Here is a 15,826-nt window from a genome sequence, read left to right as displayed (position 1 = left end):
GGGAGGCGTTGACCGACACCCCGCTCGTCCAATGGGGCGCGGAGCCCGCGGAGTGGGGGGAAGGGAGCCGTGGGTGCCTCCCTCAGCAGGCGGCGGCGCGCCCTGACCGAGGGGCCGCGCCGTCCCCGCGGCGCCTCAGCGGGACCGGAGGCAGCGGCAGCAGCCGCCGGCGGAGCCCCGGCTCGGGGGTAGCTCCGCGCCCCGCGGCGCCCCCTCGCCCGGCCGCGAGGAGCGGGGCGGTGGGTCGGGCCTGCGGGCCGCGCCCCGCCGCCGCCGCCCCTCCCCCGGCCTGCGCGGCTGCACCCCGCCCCGCCGAGCGGCGAGAGGGCAATGGGCGGGCCCGGCCCTTAGCCCCTGGCCGCGGCTGCTCCTCCTCCTCCTCCGCCCGGCTCCCAGCGTCTCGGCGGCCTCCGCCCGATGCTGGCGGAGCTGCCTGGGGTCTCGGCGCCGTTGTGAGCGCTCCTGCCGTCCCGCGGCCGCCATGTCCGGCGTGGTGCGCACCCTGAGCCGCTGCCTGCTGCCGGCCGAGGCCGCCGGCCGCGGCGGGGACCAGGCGCGGCGGGAGGGCAAGGAGCGGAGCCGCGACGCGGAGCGGGAGGCGCGCCGGCGGAGCCGGGAGATCGACGCGATGCTGGCCCGGGAGAGGCGGGCCGTGCGGCGCCTCGTCAAGATCCTGCTGCTGGGCGCCGGCGAGAGCGGCAAGTCCACCTTCCTCAAGCAGATGCGCATCATCCACGGCCGCGAGTTCGACCAGAAGGCGCTGCTGGAGTTCCGCGCCACCATCTACGAGAACATCCTCAAGGTGAGGGCCGCGGCCGGCCTGGCCCGGAGCGACGGGGGGCGGCCGCTGACAGACGCATCGCGCCGCCTCGGGAGCCGCGGCGGCCGGCGGGGCTGGGGGGGCCGCGCCGGGCCGGGAGCGCGGCCGGGCTGCGGCTCCGCGGGGTCGCTGGGCCGCGCCCTCGCCCTGGGGAGGCGGCGGCGGCGCAGGTGCCGCGGGGGGCGGGCGGCTTCCTTGCCCCCGCCGCGCGGCCGCCTTGTCCGCGGGAAGGGCTGGAGGAAGAGCTTCAAAGGAAGCTTTCCTGCGAGAGGGATTGAGGGAAGCTTTGTGGAAGCCCAGAGGAAAGAGGATATAGGTGTGGCCTGCGCCCTGGAAAAAAAAAAAAAAAAAAAAAAATGAGAGCATCCTCTAAGTCGGGACTGGAGAAGCTTCAACATTGGAAGGAATTTCCATGCCTCTGCAAAGTGAGATGAGGAAGAGATTCCCCGTATGTATATATTAGCAGCAAATAGCTATTGCTTGGTAAATCTTTACAAACAAGGGAGCCTAAGTCGTTGGGGTTGGGTAGTGCACGATGTTTTCAAGTGTAGCTTTGAGGCTGAAGGAACTTTGCTTTGGTTTTCCTTTGCAGAAAAGTTTTGTTCAGTGCTTGTGCAGGTGCTGTAGCACTGGCTGTGTTGTATTTCTTTAGTGACTGGAGAGCGTAAAGGCTGCTGATAGTCTGCAGGTAGAGCCTCAGTTTACAGGCAGCTGAGGAAAATCAGCCTTGACAAATACTATTTTTTTGGGGGGAAACAAGTTTTGATACCTAGTGCAGTTAACAGAAGTGATCGTATTTCAGAAAATCACTGAAAATGCCTAAAAAGCTCACTTAAAAATGCATCTCTCTAGCTTTAGAATATTTCTCTAGAATAGCTACTGCAGACGTTTTTTTTCCCCTGCCTGTGTTATTCTGTAGGACGGTCTCTGCTCTTAAATGGACATGGATTTGTGGCTATGGGAGAATCATAGAAAATTAAAGTATGCAAGTCAAGGGTAACAAGAGTTACTTCTGAATTTTCGGACTTCTTTTGAATAGAAGCTTTACGTGTGCTTAAGTGCACACACAAAAAAAAATGGTTGTTCTTTTTAAGAATGCCATTATTCTATAAAAGCTTTTGTTAGAAGAGCATAGGAAAATTGTTGGTTAGTTCTCTTTTCCATTTTTAGTTTATTTTCAGGAGCACTGCAGAAGATAAAGTCATGTCACTAAAATGAGTGAAAGGAAAAGGAAGGAAAATCCTGTGGCTGAAGGTTTCTTAAGGGGTGGAGCTGAAGTTCTCTCAAGCAGGAAAAAAAGTGAAAGTGTAGTGGATTAGGTGCTCATTAACAGTAAGAATGTTGACGCTCAAAAGCTTCCCTTTCATTAAAGAGATTGATCAGCAAGAGGAGTGTTAGTTTTTTTTCTAAACACTTAGAAATAATGACTGAGTCTTATCTTAGAGGTCTTAATGCTTATTTTGGCACTGCAATTGTGTGTTTGGTACCACTACTTATTTAAAGTGGAAGCAGAAGGCTTTAAGGAAGTGATTTGTGACAACAGAAGAACTTGATGAGGCTCTTTCTGGTATGATTTGTATAAGTAATTATGCAATGGTAAAATATCATAATTTATGTATGCAGAAGATACAGAGCTTTCAGCAGTAGAATTTATCATACTTTGGAAAGGAAAGCAAGTATTTGCATCACCATCTTGTAGCAGGGGTAACTGAGATATCCACTTGAAGCACTTGTCTACTGGATGACTTTGGGCAAATTTGCAGAATTTAGACTAGAATCCAGGTTTTCAAGATAGCAGCCTGGAGTTCTGGTTTCAAAACCAGTTGTTACAACACTTTTTGGACTGTGGTCAGCTGAACATGTTTTCAAGCATCCTAGTCATCAAACTTAAATTTGTTTGGCCATTTTAAAGAGAGTTACAGCCTTGTAGATCAATATTTGGGAGCTGTTATGTTAGGCTATCCTTCTATGTATGTAGACGCATCTGTCAGACTTCTCTTATTGATCTTGGATGGCAGAGATGAGCTCTTGCCCATAAACACACAGCTGATTTTTCAGCCATGGGCTTTGGGGAGTGGCTTAGGAATGGTCGCTATGGAAGGAGTATGCAGAAGGGGGAGAGCAAACAAAGGAAACTAAATGAGTGTTCTGGTGGGAAGGGGGTCCAAGACTGGCGTGTGGGGAGAAGGCAGAACATACTCTGTTTGCCTTTTGCCCATCTGAAAGAAATATGATAACACCTCAGAATTCTGCTGTATCATGAGGGAGAAATCAAGTAAGACAGATTTTGAGGAATAGTGATGTTGCTAGTGCATGTAGTTTAGGATAATCATATGGCATAATGCTTTCTTTGTGCTACAGGTTTTCCTGTAGAACAACATTCAATTGGCAATTCATGTTGTCAAAGCAGCAAAATTAATCTGATGGCTGCTCTTTCTATAATAATGTATTTGGAAGACAGGCTATTTTTCAGTTTATCAGAAAGTTCAGGCTGAAATGACCATCCATTAACACTAAATGGAACAGAGATCACTTAAACATTGTATGTGCTATGTCTTAATCAGATATCTAACTTGCAAGAAGGGGTGGAAGATGAACTTTCATGATATAATATGTGACCAACATCAAATAAAAATGATCATATATATATATATATATATATATATATATATAAGTGTATAAATCTACGTGACTGTGAAGTACAGCTGCCAGCACCCTTAGCTCCTTTTTCCATATAGTTCTCAGCACTGTCAAATGGTTCTATTAAGCCTCTGCGACACTGAGATCTGAGCTGGAAATGCAGTGTAAATCTCTGGGATTAAATGGTCAATTTTTTGTTTCCCAACCATGACTAAACTTCTCTCTGAATGAGAGGGGGTTACTGTTCTCAGCAGTACTTGGTATTTCTAAAGTGCTTATTGCAGTACTATTTGGGCAGCTTATACGGAAATCAAATGAACTGGTTCGGAGAAGAAAACTTGACACTTTTTTGGAAATACATATGAATTGATCTTAGTATCAACTTGTACTTTCTTTTGAATTTGTAGCTTCATACTTTTCCGGTATCCTGTTAATGTTGAGTCCTTTCCTTACCCTCTTCTCTCCAATCTTCATCCCCTACTTTGGAAAACCTTCGTTAAAAACAAAATGCTGAAACTAAGTAAATCTGTGATCAAAAATTTACTTTTCCATTTACTACAGGTGATGGTTCAGGGCCTTGGTAGCTTTTTCTGGCATTTGTGGGTCAGTCTTCAAATACATTAGTTTTGCTTTGGTTTAAGGTAAATATTCATCGGTTAACTAGGGTTTTACTTGTTAATCAAAGCTAAGTTTCAAAGTAACTCTTTGGAACTTTTTGATGGTTGGACTGAAAAGCAGTAGTGTTAATGTCCTGGTATGAGTACGCAGCCTTCATGGCTTTAGCACACCCACCTGAAAATGGAAAGCGGACGGGATGGGGCTAGCTGCTGCAGTGCGAATTGATGATGGCTCAAGGTCATGCGGAGAAACTAGGAAAACTCCTACGTACCTCAAGTTTCAGATCTAAGAGATGGCTAATGTTGTTACATGTGCATTTTGATAACTCCTAACAGTAACTGAAGCCGTGGGTCTTCTGATACCATCCAAAACTGATGGGGAGGGGCTGCTACTGTACTTACTTCCTTTGATAACAGTTCAAGAGCTTAGGGACTTGGTGAATCACAGTTCTGATGTTTCTTTTCTAAATAGTTTTGGTTGTTTTAAGTATGAGAGTATTATACTGCTTGGGGAAAAAAAAAAAAAACTAGTTTAGCTGCATAAGAAAACAATTAAAGCAGCCTATAAGCACCAGACTGGTACCTGCACCAGCATGTTTGGGAGATTTCAATCTGAAGAGAGGGGGAAAAAATCAGCTTTGGAAAGCCTGAAGAATAATCTGTTCAGGCTTTTTGGTAGTATTCTTGACCATGTCAAAATTAATAAGTCCAGCTGAAGGTTTGAGTACAGCTCTAAGTGTATTCTTGTTGTATGTGGCCTGAATCATAGTGAATGACTACAGAATTGAAAAGTCTGGAAGTTACACGTTTCCTGCGTAGTCCTTTCCTCTGTAATTCATTTGAGGGCTCTGAGTGGAATTAAAAAAATTTTTTTTGAACATGAGAACTCCCTGAGGATATATCCTCCAGGATGATGGAGTGTAATTGCAGTACACCTGGGCTTACCTGAGAGCATTTCTCTTGATGGCTTGAGTATGAGTAACAGCAAAGCCTGGCAAAATGACTAACTTATGCTGAAGTCCAGTTCAAGAACTTTGGACTTCTGCAACTGATACTGAAACCTGGACTGGGTGTCATCTCAGTGTTGTCATGGTAGTCTGTATACCTTGAATGTGCTTATGCGATATTTTCTGTCTGACTGTAATACAGCTATACCTTGGGGAATTGGGGGTTGGGGGGGATCCTCACTTGTAACCGGTGGGCTTCAAGCTGGAAAACAGACTCAGCAGTTGGAAAAAAGTATCACTGTACTAGGTTGCAGGCTACACTTAAGTGAGCTTATTGCTTGGGCAATCCTTTATAATGCAAACACATTTCTTAAAATAGCTTAAAAATGTAGGGGAGATATGTCTTTCCATTATGTGAATTCTAGCTACTATTTAAATTGACTTGACTCCACACTTTCTTGGGTTTGCATACAGATGAATTCAGTAACCCAGGAGCTGATAATAATGACAGTCAGTCTGTTACTACAGCCCTGGAATATGGCTTGAGTAGTTTGTCACAGGACAATATCACTCTCTTCTACTGAGATAGCTCTTTTTAAAAAGAATGACAAGGATCTGCAGCTAATTAGAAAATTTTTCCCATTAAATTTAATGTTTAAGTACAAAGGCTCCATGAGACAAATAATATTTAAATCTGGCTATGTTCACTCTGTGCTTTTCCTTTTTAAGTAGGAAAACTATTGTTCAAAAAATCATTTAAAAACAAAACATAAAATGCTTTGCGTTGTGTTGGTTGTTCTGTTCCAGGTTCATATAATCAATGAAACATAGTAATTTCTATCTGATGTAGTTTGTGACTTAAATTTAAGTTCTGTCAGCTTTGGTAGTCTCTTCGCAGTTGGCTATCTCTTGATTGGGCTGGAGGAAAGCAATCTCTTCATCATGGTGGACAGTGGAAGAGAAGTAGTTGTAAATAGTGATTAAATATTAATTCTTTTTCCAAAATAGAGCTTACAGTGCTCTTGTGATGTAGTCACTTTTCTTGCGGAACATGAGTTAGTCCCTGGAGACTGCAGACGTACTTTGATGGTTTCCAGACAAAACTTCAGTCATTTGCGTGACTAAATTTGGGAGGTTGCCGTATATTCAATGGGTTGAATATACATATATTTTTATAATTAATTTGGAAGCGGTATTGGCAAGGGAATTTTCTAATCATGTGACTAGAAATGCTTACAAGAAAACTTGAGAGTAAAGGCAAACTAGCACACATAATTTCAAAAAGTAGGATCAATACAAATAAGAGGAAAAGCAAGGGAAAGGAAGAACATGCTGTGGAGTTTCCAGATGAATTTCCTTCACTCACCTCTTTTCTTTTTTTCCTTTTTTTTTTTTTTTTTTTTTTTCATCTTGAGGGTAAAGAACTGGTCTTGTCCTAGAACTGAAGACACTCTGCTCTGGATGAAAGGAAGACACCTTTTAAGCATGTCTACTTGCCCTCCTAGCAGACTGCCCTGGTAGCAATATGGTGTTGTCTTTCAAAACTTGACAAATACATGGGATGAAGCAGAGCACAAAATAATTATGAGCTAGACATTAGTGTGATAATTCTAGGAAATGAAAAACCTGCTAATGTAGTTCTGAAATCATTCACTTAGAACTGCCTTTAAGGACTCCACCAGTCATCTCCTGTGAGTTTGGTCGTCTCCCTACTTTGTGCCTTGCTACAAGTAAAGCTTGCAGTGAGATTATTTTTCTTCTGCTGCATTTATCGTCATCTTGCTGGATTTAGCCAAAGACAAAGACTCTTTTCAGAGTTCACAGACAAGCAGGCATCTCTGCTGTTACCAATTCAAAGATTCGATGGCTAAACCAAATGTTTCTTAATGTTTGTGTTCATGTGAGCTAAGTAAATGATGCTTTTCCTCTCTTTGCATGTTTTGGGGGATATTGAACAAGTATCTTTACTGTTTACCCCACTCTCACCTGAGTAATATCAAAATATGTGAATGGTGAAAATATATGCATAACTGTTGAACCTCTCTGTTGGCTTGCTGGTGATGATCCCACCCTTACCCTTGTGACTGTCTCACTTTTTAGTGAACCAATATAGGTGACAGAAACTAGTTTTTACTTAAGTGACTAGGCTTTTGGTGGTGATTTGTTCACTGGATTGACTCATGGCTCAGACAAATGACAAAGCCATCTAACAGGAGAGGGTGGAACCAGGAAAGATGCTCCTTTTAGTGGTACCTAGCTGTTTGACTGCTCTGTAACATGATACCTCATCCTTAATGGCATTCTCTGCTGCTACTTGATTATAACATTTGAAGGAGGTAGATCAAATAAAGACACTGTTAATGCTTTTATGACAGTAAAAGTCTGATTGTCTTTCTGCTAGCTTTACTAGTAGTGATGACCACCTTCCCAGGATTCCAGGTGGAAATTTGAGAAAAGTGCATGCAACTTTATTTACAAATAGTAATAACTTCATCTTTAAAACTGGTATTTTAAAATGTCTTTTTTAGAACGTTAAGAGACATAGTCTAAAAATACACATAGGTTACATTTTATCATGTTTTTTTTTTTTGTCAGTAAGCATTGGAACTGGCCCCTTCAGCAGCATCCATCTATGGCTGTGAGATTCTGCTTCCCCTCTTGTATTGGCACTGGTGATCGTGAAGCTGTCGGAATTTATTTAGGTGCAGAGAGGCTTGCCAGTCCAGCTGAAACTGTGCTCGCACAGCTGCGTGACTTCATGATGTTCCACTGCGCAAGGGATGTATTAGAGATGTCTTACCAAGGTGGAAGCACCCTTGATTTATGTTGGTCTCTGAATTATGATCTCCCAAACTTTGCCGATTTCTTGTCAACAACACTAAGGAATAACTCACAGTAGGAAATGCATTTAAATCCCTCACTGCAGTGTTAGCATTGGTTTACAGCCACAGGAAATGACAGTATTGCCTAATAGCTCTGATTTGGAGTGCGCTGATCCAACATTGAGCAATGAGGTGACTGCCTTCAGCACTTTCTCTTGTAATAGCAGTGTATGTAAGTGATAGGGATGCTGGACAGCTAGGACTTTGGTATGAGGTTGAACAAGGTATTTAATGGTAAAAGCAAACCACTTTGTATGTAGTATCTACTCTTATCTCTGATCGCATACAAAGTAGATTTCCTTAAAAGTGGCTGTGAGAGGGTTCAATGAAGGAGACTGTTCTGGTTGATATAAGTAGTTTTGCAAGTTATCGCTAGACACTTTACTAGAATAATCAAGTCTTTTGCCTACTTGTCCATTTGTGCCTGGAAGAACCAACCCTCGCTTATGAGCTTGTGCCCCCAAAACCTACTACTTCTGTTGTCTGACGACTTAGCTGTGTTATTTTCACGCACCCTTTGAGTTAGTCCGTCTGGCAAAGGATGTGGGATTTCTAGGATTAGCTTTAGAATAATGAAGCCTTCAACTGTTGGAGTATGTGAATGAAATCAAATATGAATGCTGTGTTTTGTTTAATAGTAACTACTGATGTGAGATTTTTCTGTTACCAAACTGTTCTTTAAATACTATGGTCACTTCTCATGAATCGGTGCTCATTAGTAGCTTTAAGTGAAATTAGCTGGTGGTCACTTTTTTAGTAACTCCCACAAAATCAACTTTGAAATACAGGTATTTAAAGAAAATGATCATTGCCACCAAAATTATTATTTAAAAAATGCAAAACAAGCTTGATTTTTTTTTCCAATGCTAGAATATTCTCAAAAGCAGAGGAGACAAAATGTATTTTAGTAGGTCCTAGAAATAAAAACTTGTGTACAGGTTCATAAAACCTTCATATTTCTAGTGAGTAGCAAGTACTCTGCTTAGGATGTAACAGCTGTGCTGTGTCAGACCAGGGATCTAGCATTTTTTTCCCCCAACTTACGGAAAAAGTAGGAGAACGGGGCAATGTGATACTTTCCTTTGGTATACTCTTCCAGTTATTGGCAGCCTTTGGTTTTGGAAACTTCTTCAGCCAGAGGTTGTATCTGGAATGTAATTTAATAAGTTTTTTTTTTTTTTTTTTGGACCTTTCTTCCATGAATTTGTCTTAATTGTTTTTTGAGTCTGTTCATACTTTCAGCCAATGTCCTATGTAAATGAGTTTTTCTCACTGTGGGATGTGTACAGAAAAAAGTTTCTTTTGTTTCCAGTCTGCTTGATAACTGTATTTCTATTGTACTAATTCATGTGTAGCAAGGGGGAAAAAAAGAATATTTTTTTTCTATTCAGTTTCTCTATGCAATTTATAATTTCTATGGACCTCTGATACATTCCTCCTTATTTGTCTCTTTCCAAACTGTGGTGTTCTTGCTCTATTTAATGCCTGCTTGTATAGAAGATAATTCGTTAGTTGGATTGTGTGTGTCACACTGCTCCTTTTCTAGTTGTACCTTCTCTCCGTTCAGGTTATTTGTATACCCAGGAATTATATGGTGACGTAAATATGCTAAAAATTATTAGGAAAACCCAGAACAGAGAACATCTTGTTTTCCTTCTCACTGATGCTGATCTTCCAGTATGCTGCTCTTTTGCCATTCTCTAATACTTGACACTCTCCTTATCTATAAAGTTCAAGTTTTTCCACCTGTGCTTATTCTGCATGCTGCTTTGACTACAGCACAAAGCCCATAGATCGATTGAGTTGGTCAGAAATTTATTTCTTATCAAGAGTTCTTCCTACATTTTTTTTCTCATGTTCCAGTTTGAAAATAGTCAGCAATATTCAGTTTTCTAAGTGGAAAAGGAGAATTGGTAATTTCTTTAGGAGTAGAAAATCAGAAAAAAGTCCTAAGTGTTGGAAATGTTTACTGTGTAATGAACACTAATAAAAGTGGTCTAGTGTTACCTTCACTGTTAGAATGTGGGAGGGAGGGTTGTGCATCCAGTAGGTGTTGTTATTTATACCTGTGATGTCAGAGTCTAAATTTGGTTTTGGCATATTTTATTATTAAATATATTAAACTAGTCTATTCTACAATACACAGATTCTGGGAATTCTAACTAAATCTAATCTTCTAAATGCAATCTTTACTTCTAAGCACTTTTGCCTATGGAGAAAATAACTGTCTGGCTGTCTCCCATGACAGCCCTTATTTTTCATTCTCTAAATCCCTTGAATACCTTTGTCGTCTTAAAAAGATGTCATCTGGTAAGCCGTTACAGAAAACCCACAAGTGCAGCGGTAATTATCTGTGCTTGTCTCTGAGCTTCCCGCCCTTTGACTGCCGTGTATGCAGAAGCCGTTACTCTTCAGGAGACTTTCTGGGGGGAGATGAGGAAGGGTGTGTTTTAATGTTAATAAACTTACGCTTCCTGGGATGCTAGCTGTAATAAATTTTGTGCATTTGGTGAGTCTTATTTTTAGATGTTAGGTCAGTTGATCTAGTGTATTTTTGGCTTCTTCAGAGGGAAGGCCAAGGAGGATTCTTAAAAGCCTGGATCTTTCACTTCAGCAAAACTGTGGCTTTTAGTTAAAGCCTCCTGCTTCCCTCCTTCATGCTAAGCCTTCTCAGTCATAAGAAACAGCTTGAAGACCTCAGTTACTGTCTTTTTGATGCTAATTGGAACTGTGACTTGACTCACTTTTGGAAGTATTGGGAAGTAGTAAAAAGCAGGTGGAAAGTGTTCATACCTACTGTTTCAGAATATAATTTTGACTCTTCCTGTTCATAAACATATTCTCTACTTCCGTACAGCCTCGCTTCATGGTGGTATGGAATTTAAGAAAAATGACCGTTGGGGCACCTGGCTGTTGCTGAATTTTATATCCAACTTAAAAATAGTGGTATCTGTGTTTGGTGACCTTGTAAGATGGAAAAATCTGTAATTTTTCCTTTGTCTCCTATTGGAGAAATCTGGGAAGTGTTTTGAACGTGTTTCCAGAAAGAGCTCCATTCCTCTGGCAGCTTGTACTGCCCATTAATTCCCCCTCAGAAAGGGGCAGGAATTAGCAAGTTCTTACTATGGCAGCTGAAAAGCAACAATACCAGTAATTCTGAAGCAAGAGTGGTGATGTGTGACATCTAAATTCGGTGATTTTTTTTTTCTACTCTTCCTTCTGACATCTGCTTGTGGCATTTATAGAACTGTTGTGCAAAGATGGAGAAATGTTAAGTCTGGATTTGCTTTATTCGGGATATTGCTTAGTCACAAATATTTTTGACTGCCGAGAGCTGGACTGGAAGAAACACTGGTTATGTTGATTTTGATGTAAAGCTTTGTCTCATGATTTCCTATCTAAATATTTCAAAATTGGTCTCTTCTGCGTATTCTGATTGTGAGGAGTGCTTTTGCTTTGGATATACGTTGGACATTCCAAACCCATTTCGTATTTTTGATGTTCATTCAGTGTTTAAAATTATCCTTCTGTCTGTGTCTGTCTTGGCCTCTGTTTTGGCTGTGCTAATGCTGATGCCTGTGCATTTGAATCTGCCTATTTGTGCCAGATCAGGCCCTAAACATGGTTTGGTGGCAACCTTTTCTTCCTCCGAAACAATCCAAAGACGACATTGATGCTTGTGTGCTCCCCATGGTTAACTTTATGGCAGTTAATGCATTCATGTAGGGTCTCCGTTTCTGTTGCCTGATGGAGGTTCAAACTTGCATTTCCAAGGAGCTGTAACCAGTAGATAAGTGACTATTCTGGGACTGGAGCTGTCGCTACGCCCTTTATTGAAATTCTGTTCTGTGGTTTTCTCCAAACAAATGATGAAACTTTCCTTAACGACAGTCTCTAGGGATGTCCAGTGGAAGCAGTAAAAGGCAGAGCGACAGTATGGAGAAATGCACAGTGTTTGATGTCCAATCACCAGTTTATCGTGATGAAAATTTATGTGATCATTCATCTGAGAAGCTCTTACAGGAGTGCGGTAGTGGTGAGATGGTTGAGAGTTAAATCAGTTGCAGAGCTGCAAGGCAGAAAAGCCAGAGGTTAAATGGGAGGGAGATGGCTTTAGCGAGGGAGATGGCTTTAGCGAGGGAGATGGCTTTAGCGAGGGAGATGGCGAGAGGTTTGAGCTGGAGTGTGTGGGCTGGAGGGCTGCGAGTACTTGGCCAGCCCAGAACAGTCCACTTAACCCTTTCTTTTAATAAATGCCACTTCTCACCAGCAAGAAGCAGCCTTGCCATTTCCATATCCAGAAATAGCAATGTTCCTACAGTCTGTTACTGCAGTGTTTTGGAAAAATATAATGTTTAAGTTCCCTGTGTGGAGGGGGGTGACACTGACTTTGAATTCCACCCACGATAGTAAAGTCCTGAGATGTAGTACAGACATCTGCAAGTCAAGGATAACCTTGTATGCTTTTTTCCCTCATGTTTGTATTTGTTGACACCATTTCAATAAAGGAGATCTACTGATCACTGATAAAGGGCTAGAGTCTGTAACTGGTCATGAGAGTAGGCTTCTGGTCAGTGCAGTAGAGCAGGGAATACTGAATAGTTCCGTCTGATATTTAATTCACTTCAGTTTGTAAATGCTCAGTTTTAGTCTGTTCATGGTATCGTGGAAATACATGCGACACATCGTAGAAAGAAAGTAATAATTATTGGCAAATCATAAATATTTACATTTGGGAGAAACTGCACTTTTGGAACATACTTGCAATTTTGATGGCTTAAAATATGCCCCCTCTGTGATCTGGAGGTTTGGGTGCATAACCACAGAAAAGAACTTCAATTCTATTTTTTATTTTATTGTTTTCATAAACTGTTAAACAACAAGATCAATAAATGAGAAAAGTAGTTTAACATAGCCTGCAGGTTTTACTTGTGATTTAGGTGGTGCTTAAGATGCTAAGCTGGCATTAACAGAGGTCTCCATTAAGATGGTCCTTCCTTCTGAGAAATAACTGTTGCCTATCTGAAACTATTAAGCGTAGGAGGTAACTATTTACCAAAGGTGTTTCAAAGGAAGATGCTTATTTACAGCAAATTTTCAACCCTGCAAACTTGTATAGCTTTGTTTTCATAAAGCGTGGTTTATAGAGTTCAAGTGGATTGTGTCAAAATTATTCCTTACAGCAAGATGTTTCTAGGATCATCTTAGTTTGGTATTGCTGAATTTTTATACCTAAAGGCTTAACTTAATTGACGGTTGCATATCGCACTGAAAGTTAGAAAGCTTCCTCAATTTTAGATGCTCAGACAGATCCCACAAATCAATTACTTTATTTCACTGGAATTTACTGTCTGTGTTTTCATTAGTTTTTTTTTTAATGGTATTTGGCCTTCTAATTCTTGAGAAAGCTAGTGTATCATTATTGATATCTAAAATCCAAATGCGAGGAAAACTGGAAATAAATCTTGCACAGTTTCAGGCATGGGGTTACTTTTAAAACTGGAGCTGTGAGGGTAGGGTCACGCATTAGTTCTCAGACACTTTTCTTACATATTTGATGTTTACCTTTATCTGTTTCTAACGGTCTTTGTTTTGCTGCCACTATTTTTTTCCACCAGAGATATATTATGGCTAGGTTCCTTACACAAGTAAGCTCTTTCTGTGTTATTTTTGGTGAAGGTGTTGCAAGAACCGATATTTATGACCTCCTCCTGAGTTCAGTCTCACTAGAATAGTACCAAAAAAAGTAAATTTCATGTACCTCTGAATCCTTGTTCTTTTATAGTTTAATATTTTTAACACTGACTTTCTTATCTGAATCATTCTTCAGGGCTGCAGGGTTCTGGTTGATGCACGGGATAAACTGGGGATCCCTTGGCAGTACACAGAGAATGAGAAGCATGGAATGTTTTTGATGGCTTTTGAGAACAAAGCTGGAATGCCCATAGAGCCAGCCACCTTCCAGTTGTATGTACCCGCACTGAGTGCGCTGTGGAGGGACTCGGGAATCAAAGAAGCCTTTAGCCGCCGAAGCGAGTATCAGCTGGTGAGTACATCCATCTTTGTGTGAATTAAGTTCTTCTTAAAAAAAAAAAAAAAAAAAAAAAAGTCTCCCTCCATATAAATAGTTCTTCATTTGAAAGATAGCTTGTTACATACAACATTTAGCCGTCATATGAGCAGCACTAATGCTGCTCAGTTGTGCTAATGCTGTAAATCTGAACACTTCAGCAGCACAAACAAGTGGTAATTGAAGCCAAACTTGAAAAACTACATGGCAGTAAGAGGGAGTGGAAAAGTGCACAACTGGATAAACTGGAAGAGCAAGAGGAACCAAAAAAGGCAGGAATTGGTTGAACTAAAAATATTTTAGCAACTCAGTAGGTCTGTTCATAGTAGGTCACTGATGAAGGCACACTTAATTTGTAACTTTCCAGTCTGGCCAGCTTGCACTATATTGATACTGGCAAACTATTCCTGATGCAGATCTTCTTAAGTGAATGCAACACCCATTCAGGCTGCTGCTCTTGAACTGTTTCTTTTCATCTTGACATCTGCAAGTGAAATTTGGATAACCAATTGAAAGATGACAGTAAGGTTTGAGTAAAATTGTGCTATCTACCTTGCTTTCTTGCTGTTAGATTTTCATGCTCTAGTGCCAAAATAACTGTTTCTATTATGGAATATATTTCTGACAGCTGTTTATAATCTATTCCCTTTTCTTCCTCTAAACAAGAAGATGCTGCTTTTTCTTTTTATAGAACTTTGCTAGGTATTAAGACTCAAGAATACACTGAATGAAATATTAGTTGTGAATTCTCCAAAATGTGGTCATTACTAAAGACGACAAATATTCACTAAGCATTTATCTTTTCTGTGTCTAGTATTATTGTGAATTTAACTAGATGAGCAACTGTTTCAGTGAAAAGATTGTGATATTGCTTAAAAGCATTTTAGAGGATACAAAATTGTGTGCTCTGCCTAACTTGCATCTGTAGTGTACTCAAAGAAGGAAGCTTACTAATTTGTGGTTGAGATTGTGAGTTTATATTTTAGAATTTCTAACAAAGTGAACCCAACAGTAGTGGAAGTGGGGCTGCTCCACTTAACTTTTATGAAAGGTTCAATGTCGTCGTCTTAGAAGAACTGGAGTGTAGAGGAGGCTTGTCCAAAATACATTCTTTCTTCCTTCAGTTTTCTTAAGCAATCAGTAGTAGTGCTACATGAATCACTAGAAACAAACTACTGTGCTTTAGGACCTAAAAGTTGAATTCTAGTCAGCTGTCTCTTTTGCTTAGCCAGAATTTTTGATTCTGTAAATTGGGATTAGTTTGTGTACTTTTACTGGAATAGGGGACTGATACTTATTGGGTGGGTGGAAGTCTGTTTATCCGTTCACAGTAAAGAAGGAAATAGGCAGTCTAAAATCTTGGTTTCCATACACCTCAAATTCAAGATTCAAGAAGAGCAGGTAGTTAAACATAATACCGAGGGTAATACTGCATGATCATGTACCTATGCTCTGTAGTATTATTCCTTTGATTTGTTTTTCTTTCCCTGAGTTAACACTAGGTTGCTTCTCTTCCAAGCGTATACTCATACTTAATGGCACTTAAATACTTGCTTAGCAGCTTTAAAAGGGAAACAAAATAAACTTGTCTGTTTTCCTCTGAAGAAGTTGCATTGTATTTTCATGTTCAGAAATGCAAGAGTATCCTTTATGTTGTCTGTCTCACATGATCTTGGTAAAGTTTCTAAAAAGTAATTGCATAAGCAGTGTAACTCAAACACATTTCATGTCAAAATGTTAATTGCAGGAAGAGCAGCATTATGGTTTTTTTTTGATTTAAAAGAAATAACTGCAATTGATGGAGTAGCTACAGATAAGATTAAAATGAACATTTCTGTTTATCTCTGTTT

The 15,826-nt window shown here is 40.9% G+C and overlaps 1 protein-coding gene across 1 annotated transcript in view; it reads left to right on the top strand.

Annotated features, from left to right (window-relative positions):
- Positions 1–367: 367 nt before the first annotated feature.
- The window catches only part of GNA12 (G protein subunit alpha 12), a 46,489-nt gene continuing 31,030 nt past the window's right edge, over positions 368–15,826 (top strand). The window contains exons 1-2 of the mRNA XM_062587847.1: positions 368–802; positions 13,737–13,952. Coding sequence (XP_062443831.1) covers positions 482–802; positions 13,737–13,952 — 537 coding nt within the window. The 5' untranslated portion in view covers positions 368–481. The remainder of the gene's footprint in view (positions 803–13,736; positions 13,953–15,826) is intronic.

Source organism: Rhea pennata, chromosome 15 (genome assembly GCF_028389875.1).
Source record: "Rhea pennata isolate bPtePen1 chromosome 15, bPtePen1.pri, whole genome shotgun sequence".
Lineage (NCBI taxonomy): Eukaryota > Metazoa > Chordata > Aves > Rheiformes > Rheidae > Rhea > Rhea pennata.
Note: the sequence above shows the minus strand (reverse complement) of the source record. Positions and strands in the feature narration are given on the sequence as shown.